At 37.7% G+C, this 11244-nt stretch overlaps 2 protein-coding genes across 2 annotated transcripts; one reads left to right on the top strand and one right to left on the bottom strand.

Moving 5' to 3' along the window:
• Positions 1-21: 21 nt before the first annotated feature.
• On the top strand, positions 22-5281 carry ndrg1b (N-myc downstream regulated 1b). The gene is made up of 14 exons (XM_058399965.1): positions 22-667; positions 1475-1580; positions 1737-1857; positions 2259-2321; positions 2411-2471; positions 2725-2811; positions 3109-3165; positions 3330-3433; positions 3566-3628; positions 3728-3779; positions 3881-3928; positions 4188-4223; positions 4308-4359; positions 4602-5281. The coding sequence occupies exons 1-14, from the start codon at positions 617-619 to the stop codon at positions 4808-4810; spliced, it is 1110 nt and encodes a 369-aa protein (XP_058255948.1). The 5' UTR covers positions 22-616; the 3' UTR covers positions 4811-5281.
• Positions 5282-6049: 768 nt separating this feature from the next.
• Positions 6050-10744, bottom strand: ccn4b (cellular communication network factor 4b). Its single transcript, XM_058399952.1, has 5 exons — positions 10461-10744; positions 8282-8558; positions 7721-7975; positions 7351-7544; positions 6050-7115 (listed from the first exon to the last, which is right to left on the bottom strand). Exons 1-5 carry the CDS (start codon positions 10542-10544, stop codon positions 6816-6818), a joined length of 1110 nt encoding a protein of 369 aa, XP_058255935.1. The 5' UTR covers positions 10545-10744; the 3' UTR covers positions 6050-6815.
• Positions 10745-11244: the final 500 nt, after the last annotated feature.

Raw genomic sequence — 11244 nt, 5'->3', positions numbered from 1 at the left:
GTTCTGCAGAAGTCTGACGTGAGGACTTGAGGAACGCCATTTGCTTTTCCTGCTTCTCCACATGCAGCACGTAGAGCTCGTCTTCCCTCCGATAAAAATCCGCCTACTGCCGCTTATCTTTAATGGAATCAAGCTGATCACAACTGATTACCACGATACTGTCGGCGTTTATACTGGGAACTTCAAAGCTCAGATCTCACCTTTCCAGTCACGTGTAAAATGCACGTTTCCGTTTTGCTTTAAAGGAAATATATATTTTTTTAATTTAATCAATAGTCACATCCTGGGAAAGTTGAGTACTGTATAAGTTTAGCATTGTATCTTTATTGACTAATTTTTGCACCAATTAGTGTTCTTGCTAATACAAAATGAAATCATTGAGCAATATTAACAATACTGAAAAAAAATTCCCAACTACTTTGTGTTAGTACTCCTAATTTGAATACATCTGCATGAGAATTACTCGTCTGTCTTCTGGTCCACATGCAAAGCATCCTGGGAGAAGGGACCACACTGTAAACAAAGGGGTTTAAAATCCAGCTCAATACACATTCCACCATTACAGCAGAGTGGACAATACTGAATTTATTCATTTACCATTACAACAGCAGCAAGCATGGTGCTAGAGAACTCTGAGCACGGCTCTGTCTTTGAGGCTAAAGTTTCTGTGAGTGCTAAGTATTTATTCAACTTTTACATTTTTTTTTTCATTTATTTCAACCATTTCATTCAGTTTTTTTTGTGTGTCTATCCAGTGCTTAAAATTTCTTACTAAGATCATTTCTTTATTTTTAGCTTTCTGTTTATATTCTTATCTTGAGTCTTAACATTTTGTTATAGTTTTGATTGATCTGTTTCTACGATCATAAATTTGTAATTTCTTACCATTTCTTGTAAGAGATACTAGGGAGTATCTGGAAATCTGTGTGAACTGAGGGAGGAACTTTCTAATTGTGATCTATTGCATTCATCTGAAAGTGAGAGCTAACAGTTTATAAAGCTCTTTTTTTTACCCCACAGCTCCGTATTAAATGCAGTAATATATTTATCTATGATTGATCAAACATTACAAAATAAAACGTAAATGTTTGTGTATAATTGAGTCAAAATGTATAATCATCTTATTATGAGAGATAGATAAGAGAACATCTTAGATTAATTCTTGAAACTAGACACATTGGTATTTGCAAGGTAGTTCAGTTACAACAAACCATTTAATTAGGAAATGACAATAGTCTTAATTTGTCAGTTGGTGTAGCATGCAAATTAGCTTAGCTTGTAGTCTGTGGCAGCCTGTTTCTTGCCCTTAACTTTTACAACCTCATATATGCCACATTCCACAATGTAAACCTGTGTAGCTAACCAGAATATGAAGAAGCCCTCCTTTTTATGTATTTATTAATTTTTTTTACAAGAGATTTATATCTAGCCTTAATACAATAGTATTGTTAAACACTAGCATTTGCTTCTATAGGAAGATAATGTGGAGACCCCATACGGCATAGTGCACTGCACTATGCAAGGTATTGCTAAGGGCAACCGACCTGTCATCCTGACTTACCATGACATCGGACTAAACCGTAAGATTCTCTCTTTCTCTCTCTCCCTCCAACCCCCACCCCCCCGCCCCCCACGCTCGTCTGTCATCTCTGACTTTTTCAGCATTGTGTAGCTCAATAAGGTCGTTAATGATATGTATATAAAATGATGTAATATCTCCGTGTGATCCTGTGCAGATAAGACCTGCTTCAGCAATCTGTTCACCCATGAGGACATGCAGGAAATCACACAATATTTCTCTGTGTGCCACATCAATGCACCTGGACAACAGCAAGATGCTAGCACTATCCCCACAGGGTGATTAAATGCTATGTTTAAGCTTAAACTTAACACATGTCACTAAACTACACTGCAAAATATGGCATCTTTGCAAGTGAAAATATTTTGAATAGACTTTATCGCATTCCTAGACATTTGCATTTTTAGTCTTGTTCTGTTGGCATTTATTCAACTACAAATAGTATACAAAGTATTAGAAGTTGAAATGAGTAAAAGCATGTGAACAGTGTGAATATTTTTTACAGCTCATGAACAAATTGGCTGATGTTTTAAGTCGGCTAAAATGAAGTTAAAAAATTAATTTAGAAAAATTATACACCTTTGTGACAACAATGCAAAAAAAACCCATATGGTATTCACTTGAGTCATCTTTATGAAAATGCAAACCTTTATTAACCTGTGCATTTATCCTTTTGTAGATCCACCTACCCTTCTATGGACCAGCTCTCTGAGACCATCCCTGTTGTGCTCCAACATTATAAGTGGGTTTTAAATAATATTAGATCCATTTTATAATATCTGACATTGTCACACCTAATGGTTAAAAGTGAGCTGCATTTTCTTTCTATAGTATTAAGAGCATTATTGGAATGGCGGTTGGAGCTGGAGCCTACATCCTTGCACAGTTTGCTGTAAGTTGCACCACTAAATTGTAACAGAATTGTAACCCAGTCAGATTCTTGATACATAACATAATCCTTTTCATTATGATAAGCATGCTGGCCATATATAAACAATAATGTTCCTCTTACTATAATACATTCTAAGTCAATCTATTATTTATTACATTTTATTGCATTACAAAGTAGTATGTAGAAAACCTCAGTTGAAATGATGATTGATGAAATGATTGATGTCTGGGGGTCCATTTACCATTTCTCACAGCTGAACCACCCTGAACTGGTTGAGGGTCTTGTTCTGATTAACATTGATGCTCAGGCAGAGGACTGGATGGACTGGGCAGCACATAAGGTACCACGGTTCATACAGGCTACAACCAGTCTTAAAACGCTAACATACAATCAGCACCTAAAACAATTTATTTAGACTAGTTTTACAGTTCTGGAACATCAATGAACTGTCAAAATATCTTGCAAAAAGAAATGCGTTTAAAAAGTGTTTGTGCCAAGCTATACAGACAATCTTTGCTAATGATGCTTATGGTGGCACACATTTAAAATAGATTTTCATTTCAAGGGTACAAGATATGTGTCTTTTTCAAACCTACATGTACTTCAGTGATTTATAGCAAGCTGATACTTTCCACAGATCTCTGGCTGGACACATAATGTTCCTAATATGATCATCTCCCACCTGTTCGGAAATGTAAGACAGAACACTCATGTCATTAAATAGTCGTTTTTATAAATATTCTTTTCAAAGTAGCCATTCAAACAATGGAAGAGAAGCAATAACTTCTTTTAAAAGCATGTTCACATATACAGTCATTTGAAGCATCTATATGACTATTCTATATGAAACTATGACAGGAGGAAATTCACAACAACCATGACCTGATTGCAACCTTTCGCCATCACATCCTGAACAACATTAACCAGAGAAACTTGGAGCTGTTTGTCAAGTCCTATAACAGGTACCACAGAAATCTGGTACATATTTGCCATTTGTTGACGTGTCCTGTTTTGTCCACTCTTTGAATCAGTTTACTGTGTAACAAAGGTTTACAGGAAACTTTGACTTCTCTTGATTCTGATCTGCTTCTTAGTCGAAGGAATCTGGATGTCGAGAGACCTCCTCCAGGTGGAAATCTCAATGTGAGGACCCTGAAGTAAGTCGAATGTTTTCAATGTTACTGTTTTAGCCACAATCGTATTTTATTATTTTCTTCTTTTTCCTGCTCTTTCACTAAAGTTCTTCGTTCATCTAGGTGCCCAACTCTTCTGGTTGTAGGAGATAGCTCTCCCGCTGTTGATGCTGTGGTATGTGCTTATTATGTCTTATATACACATTGTTAGGAATGAACATCATTCAGTAAATATATTTTCATATACACATAAATATTGGGCATCTTTCTCTGCAGGTTGACTTCAATTCAAGAATGAATCCAACAAAAACCACCCTACTTAAGGTCAGGGATTGCCTTTTATGACTTTCGTCTTTATGTGCAGCAAAAAATATACTACACATTTAACTTCTATCTTAATCCATTTGGATTTTAAATGTAACTGATCGTTTTCTTTTCTGTTCATTTGGTATTGCTGTATTATGTATATATATATGTATATATATATATATATATATATATATATATATATATATATATATATATAATATAATGTATTTATACATTTTTTTTCTTATTATATTTTTTGCTCTCACTGATGTAGATGGCTGACTGTGGAGGCCTTCCTCAGGTTGATCAGGTTTGTATCCACTTATATAAATGTCCTGCTTTAGATTTCGGATACCTGTATTTACTTTATCCACTGTTTCCTTTTTCCTTATAGCCCGCCAAGCTGGCAGAGGCCTTTAAGTACTTCATTCAGGGACTGGGATATAGTAAGTAAAGTTGGCATCTATAAGTAGACTTTTAAAAGGTTAATGCTATTAATCAACATTTGCAGATTTCCTTTTAGTGTGGCCCATGTTCTAGCTTATTTATCTGGAAGCAGTATCTAAATGGGAAGACTTGAACAATTCATATCGCATCATGTCTGCATGTAAACTTTATTTGTATGTTATAAATGGTTCATCTGAACAAGAACCTTACATTAAGGTGTATTATTTTTATTCTGTATCAGTGCCTGCAGTCAGCATGACCCGCCTGTCACGCTTCCGCACTGTCTCTGGCAGCAGCATCTCCTCTCTGGAGGCGGTTCAGAGTCAGAGTTCCACTGGAGAGGAGCAGCATGGACACTCTCACACAGGAATCTCCAAGGACAATGACTCTGACAGTAACACAGAGCTGAGCCTATTGGGAACAACACAACCCAGCCAGGTGTCTTGCTGAAGGCGCCACAGTTTTTACATACATCCTTTATGGAGAAGCAGACGCTATTAACTGCTTCATTTGATTCTTCAGTCTCACTTTCACTCTGTTTCATATTAACTCAAGCTTTAAATTATGTGATGATTACTGTGTTGTAAGAAGAGACTGTGCATTGTTCAAGCAGTTTAGATTATTTTGCAAAATGTTTATAGATTCTAACTATTTTAAATGGATCAATGTGGGGGTTTTTTGTTAGCCATGTATTATAATTTTATGAAGGCTAAAGCAGGAGAACCAATCCTTTTACAATTTGAAAGAACAAACCTAATGGACTGTTTTAGAAATGCAGTTCTATTTATAAACAAATAGTCAACACTGGCAGTTAGAGAATTAGCACATGGAGGTTACATAAAGCCTAATTACATAAAGCCTGTATTTCAAATAAAAACTTTTCAATGTTGTATAAATATCTTTCTCCCAAACATTTTAAAGAAAATAAAGCCTGATCAATTTTGTTTCAAAATTGAAACATTTACTGTAATATTAGAACAACAGAACTTAAATGCAATAGTGTAATGAAAAATAGTTTAACGAAAAAGACATTTCTGAAGCCCACAAGCTGAAAACTAATCACCTAGTAGGATGTGTTGAGGAAAGCACTGCATACAGTATGTCTTCATAAACATATGTGCTTATTACAGCCAAGGGTTATGCTGTAGTGCTGTAGAGTATTTCTATACATGTGAAAGTGAGTTTCTATTTTGTATTGTGGTATAGCACAGACAACGAAAAAGGGCAAAAGGTTCCCAGTGAGGAAAAGGAATATGTACACCTAACATTAGTACCAGTTTTAAAACAGTCTTCTAGAAATCTAATGTCATATATCAAGATATCCATATATCCTTGTTCTGTACCATGTATGTATCATACATAGGGTCATAGGCAGCCTGGAACCTATCCCATGGGACTACAAAGAGGCACAACGGTGGGGGACACCCTGGACAGGGTGCCAACCCATCACAGAGCTAAAATCACACACTACAGGAAATTTAGAGATACCAGTTAGTTTACAATGAACTGTGGAAGGAAACCAGAGTACATAGAGGAAACCCAAAGCACAGGGAGAGCATGCACATGCCATGCAGAGGCAGGAATCAAAACTCCAACTCTGGAGTTGCAAGGCAACTGTTCAGACCACTAAGCCAGCATGTCATGCCACCATAGCATGAGGGACGTTGGACACAAAACTCATGATTTTGCTGTTCTGCCTCTTTAATCAGTGGATATTAAAACAGATTTTTTTCCACATAGTTCTTGATTTGAATATAGAAAATAAGTTATGTGACATCTACCTGTATAAGTAACATAGTAAGATATGTGGGAAACATATACTTGGCCTTACTTAAAAATATACATATATCAAAGACATTTCAGGTCTGAATAACTTGTTCAAATATAATCCTTCAGAAAGTGCCACTCCATAGAAACAACATAGGAAGATAATTTATACATTTTGTAAAAACAAAACACATATGTCCTCATAAAAATTGTGTGCTTAAAACCTGTGAATGTTTCAAAATATTATAGAATATAAAAATCACATACTATTTCATTTTATACAGTATTTCCATTACATAAGCCCTTCGGTGCCTCTGTGAGACTTTGGAATATATGAAAGGAATCATTTTCCAACCAAAGTACACTCCAAATGAGTGGGAAAAAATCCTCCCAAAGTGTATGCCATTTGGAAATTTGAAATACTTTCTTGCACCATATAATGTGGTTTTGTTGACGCAAAATCAAATACTACGCATACCAGTTTTCTCCAACACACAGAATTTCAATGTGGTACAGTAATACCCACCCAGAATCTACACGTGTATTATCTGAACACACATGAGTGAGAGATTCTGGCTTTGACCGGTTAAATTGCCTTATAATCAAGGATTCTGTCAGGCAGCAGTGATTCTAGTGGAGCACACTGTAATATAAAGTGGAAAATCTGTGGTCATCACTTCTCTCAGTCTCAGTTTATGATCTCATTGTGCTCATAGTAAGGCTCCAGGTCAGCAAAAATATCATTGGGATTTCTGCAGGAGAGGTTGCAGAAGCATGCGTTGATCCACATGTACTTCCAGGTGAGCACTGCGCCATTGGGACACTTAAACTCCACCTCAATAGTCTTCGATTTGTATGGGATGCAGCAGCGTTCATCTGAACACACACCACAGTATTTGGGCCAGTAAGGCTTCTTACTGATGCAGCCGGAGATGGTGAAGTTCTGAAATTCATGCTCACGATAGATGTTCAGGCATTTCTTCCCTGGCTGCATGACAGAAATGATGATTGAGGAAGTGTGTGAGTGCTTCTTTATATTGTATTTTGTCACATCAATCAGCCAGTCAGTAATAGCTAAACAACTTCTGTTATAGATGAGGACTTCATCAGTTATTTTAAACAACAAAGGAAAGTGCACTACTAGGCTTGTAATAGACATTAAGAATGAATAACTGAAAACAACAAACTTTGGGAATGACAAAACAGACAAAGTTTGTGTTTACCCGAAAATGTTTGGTTATATCCACGTCGCAGGGCCTGAGGTTACACAGACGGCTTTCCTGCTCCATCACGCACTGGTCGTTGTCATTGGAGAGTCGCAAGGATACACCCCGCCCACAGGTCTTTGAGCATGGGCTCCAAGGGCTAGTCTGGGTAATACAGTTGTTGTGCCAGATCTCATTGGTGTTTAGAGACACTGAAAGCAATATGAAATACCTCAGTCATTTGAAGTCTAGAGACATCTAAGGCAAGACACAAAACCAGAAAATGTACAACCCCAATACAGAGGCTTTATCTCTTTACATAACAAAGTGCTTAAATCCTTGAAATGATTCATGTCTGTGGCCACTGTAGATAATTAAAAATCCTTACCCTCCACGGCATGTCTAGGGCTCGTCCTGCGTGTTTTCCGAGGCTCATTACAGATCCACTGCTCACAGCAACGGCCTGGAATCTTCACCAGCTTGGGTAACTGACACCACCCCCGAGGCGGCAGGGACTCGGTGCACAGTGGCACACATCCGATAGCCCCATTTACACACAAGCAGCGGTACTTACAGCTTGGCTGAAAGCTCTGTCCATTACGGTAGATCACACCATTATACTCACAGCCTGTCCCGACCAGATCTAAAATAGAAATATGCAAACAACAGCAAAGATTTACTCCACATGAAATTGTAAAAGTAGCAAGAATGTGGCTGCATTATGTACGGGTCTAATGTGCTTTAAACAAGGTAGACATTTAAGCTCTAATTTTATTTCAATGGCCCTGTAAGTGACCAATCAGGGCTGGAATACGCAAAATTAAGTCTCACAGTGCTTGCTCTTTTATGTTATTTTCACGTTTTACCAACAATATTTTTAAAAATCTTGTATTAAAGTGAACAGTGGGTTGCTAAAGCAGAAAGTTAATTAGTATGGGAAGTCACTTACATGCACACACGCCTTTTTCGTACCTAGGCTTGTCAGCACTGTAGTCACAGTAGAGCCCCTTATGGTAGTCACATGTGTCTCTCTCGTTGCACGTTTCTCCCAGCTGTTTAGCACAAGCCTTACAGCAGTCACAGCCGTCTGTGAGCAGACTGACCCCCAGAGGGCACACGGGGGCTACCTTAGGACATTTGCAGGGCCACTTACAGTACTGTGTCCTGTTATACAGGTCCAGGTCTGTATTAACAACCGGAAAGACTGTGGGACTTTGGGATAAGACCTTTACATGAGAGAGAGAGAGAGAGAGAGTGAGAGAGAGAGAGAGAGTTAGAGAGAGAGAGGGGGGGGAGGAAAATCATGTCTAATGCCACTCTGTTCCACCTGATGGCACTATTGGACTACATTCACACAGAAGGAACAAGGGCTATGATGTACTTTAAAATTGTCAAAAGGTATGAGGAAATCAAAAACTGAGGTACTTTGCTGCTTAAATTCTGCTTATAAATATGTGGGATCTCCCAGAAATGAGCTTCATCATACACATGCACATCTAAATCTCCAGTTGTTTTAGTGTTTTAGGCAACAGATAAATTAATTATACCATTGCTCTGTTGATTCTCAAATCTGTTTAGACAGCAAATATTGATTACTTATCTATAAAGTCAGACAATAGCAGCAGCTGATTTATGTATTAATTACAAATTATATACAGATTAATAGAGTATATTTATTTAACATTTAACATGTAAATTTGTCTATTATCTTATACCAACATGTCATTACAGTGTTTTTAAGTTTCAGTAGCAAAATTGCATATGAAATGAAATTATTTCCTCCTAAGCATGAATATTACGATGTGATTACAATGTGATGGCATCTTTCCTGGAGACATGGGATGTCCCTGCTTGTTCTGTGTCCCTCCTGATCTGGAAGCTGTCCCAACTGCAGGATGATGAACACCACCAGGGTCCAGTGCATGGGATCACATCAGAGTGTGTATGTGGCATTAGTATGAAATGAAATACACTCAGCAAAATTGGTGTCTCTTTAGGTCTTTTGATAGTTTGGGGTTCTTAAAGAGATACAACACAGAGTAATACTATGTCACAATGTTTAAATAGTGTAAAAGTCCCCCCTGAGGGACAGATAAACATTTTATCTAATTAATATATGTATATATATATATATATATATATATATATATATATATATATATATATATAAAAGAAAGTGCCTGATGTAACACAGCATGAGCCAGAGATAGACTACACCACCAACCACAGAAATGAGTAAAATAAAATCTTAACTTCATTCTTATTCATCTAACCACTTTATCCTGGTCAGGTTCATGGTGGATCTTAGAGCTTAAACTGGCATATGGCAGGAGATTTCAGTGCATCACAAGTCATCCTGCAAACATACCTTAACATAAGGGGCAATTTAGTATAGCTCATGAAAATGCAAGTAGAGGGCATACAAAACTTAGTGACCCAAGCTGAGGATCAAACCCAGGACCCTGGAGCTGTGAGGTGGCAACACTACATGTTACCCTAAAACCTTAAAGTAACTTCCTGTTTTTAATCTGCTTCTCCAGTGGGCACTGAATAACTCCTTCACTGCCAGCTAGGAAGAAATGGCATTCTGTTAGACATGAGCTAAAATTTCTGAGCTGAAGTTTCTAGCCTCAACCCTAGACACATGGGCAACAGTGTGTATATGAAAGTTTGAACTGTATTAAAGTGAATCTGAATTATTTAGTTTAGAAAACACATTCAGTAAAATATTACTACCAAACTACTGAACGTTTTAATCACAGATTTCTTTGATAAGACAGACTCACTTAATCTTTTATTCTTCCTAAATTATTTCTAAACATTTCCATATGATAATATGTTCCCAGTCATCATGTGCTTAAATCAGGATCAGCCTGAGAGAGATCCAGAGTTGATCCAGAGTTGATTCAGAGTTGATCTCCCTTCATCATCCAAATCCTGCACTGTTCAGAAACCTCTGTCTCTTGTTATGTTGTGTCGTGTTGACTCAACCCAGATTTAAGTTTCAGCTTTTTTTTTGGACTTCCTATTTAGTGCAGCACATGTGTGCATTCAAATTTCTGTCTGAGGTTAACACAAACTGAACTGGCTTAAGAGCTGACTAAGCATTTGCTAAACAAATTCCTCACCTGATTAAGTCCACCGGTTACCAACAGGATCCACGACAGGAGCCACCTCATCACTGAAATCCAGCGCGAGACGCATCCAGACATCAAAATTCATTCTCCGTTGTAATTAAACTCCATGGTGCTCTGTGTGCTCGGGTCTTTCTTCCATCAGAAGAACACACACACACACACACACACACACACAGCTGTGGCAGCGGTGCTGACGTGAGCTCCCAGTCCTGGTCATTCGTTAAGCTCGCTGTTTCTCCTCCTGCTTTCATCTCCTTTAGCTAAAACAGCGCTGTCTGCTAAGCGTTTAAGGAAAAATCCTTCCTCAACGACTTACATATTGAGCTTTATAAGTAACATGTGATCTTCCCTAGCGTCCAATGGTTTATTTTGGACTGAAATTTCGAGCTGAATTAAAACTTTTTTTTCATTAGCAGATTGGTCTTACATTAGCATAATGGATTTACATTACCCACAGTGGTATACCTACTTATAGTTGAGTTAGTGGTAGTTTAACCCGTGCTTCCTTTCTGAATATTCAGAGCTACAGTTGCCATTGTGCGTGGGATCTTGTAGATTGTGTGTGGGATCTTGTAGGCTGTGATATTGTAGATTGTGCTTGGGATCTTGTAGATTGTTATCTTGTATATTGTGCTTGGGATCATGTAGATTGTGATCTTGTAGATTGTGCTTGGGATCTTGTAGATTGTGATCTTGTAGATTGTGCGTGGGATCTTGTAGATTGTGCTTGGGATCTTGTAGATTGTTATCTTGTATATTGTGCGTGGGGTCTTGT

This window comes from Hemibagrus wyckioides, linkage group LG01, assembly GCF_019097595.1.
Source record: "Hemibagrus wyckioides isolate EC202008001 linkage group LG01, SWU_Hwy_1.0, whole genome shotgun sequence".
In the NCBI taxonomy this organism is placed as follows: Eukaryota; Metazoa; Chordata; class Actinopteri; order Siluriformes; family Bagridae; genus Hemibagrus; species Hemibagrus wyckioides.
This window is presented reverse-complemented; position numbering and strand designations above follow the sequence as displayed.

What these genes read in the sequence shown, in the direction of transcription:
- ndrg1b (XM_058399965.1), top strand. Translation starts at nt 617, where the DNA reads ATGGTGCTAGAGAACTCTGAGCACGGCTCTGTCTTTGAGGCTAAAGTT. An exon ending in ACATCCTTGCACAGTTTGCT is followed by an intron (nt 2,472 to 2,724) that starts GTAAGTTGCACC and finishes CATTTCTCACAG; the next exon opens with CTGAACCACCCTGAACTGGT. An exon ending in CAAAAACCACCCTACTTAAG is followed by an intron (nt 3,929 to 4,187) that starts GTCAGGGATTGC and finishes TCACTGATGTAG; the next exon opens with ATGGCTGACTGTGGAGGCCT.
- ccn4b (XM_058399952.1), bottom strand. Translation starts at nt 10,544, where the DNA reads ATGTCTGGATGCGTCTCGCGCTGGATTTCAGTGATGAGGTGGCTCCTG. An exon ending in TAACCGGTGGACTTAATCAG is followed by an intron (nt 8,559 to 10,460) that starts GTGAGGAATTTG and finishes TCTCATGTAAAG; the next exon opens with GTCTTATCCCAAAGTCCCAC. An exon ending in CGAAAAAGGCGTGTGTGCAT is followed by an intron (nt 7,976 to 8,281) that starts GTAAGTGACTTC and finishes TTTCTATTTTAG; the next exon opens with ATCTGGTCGGGACAGGCTGT.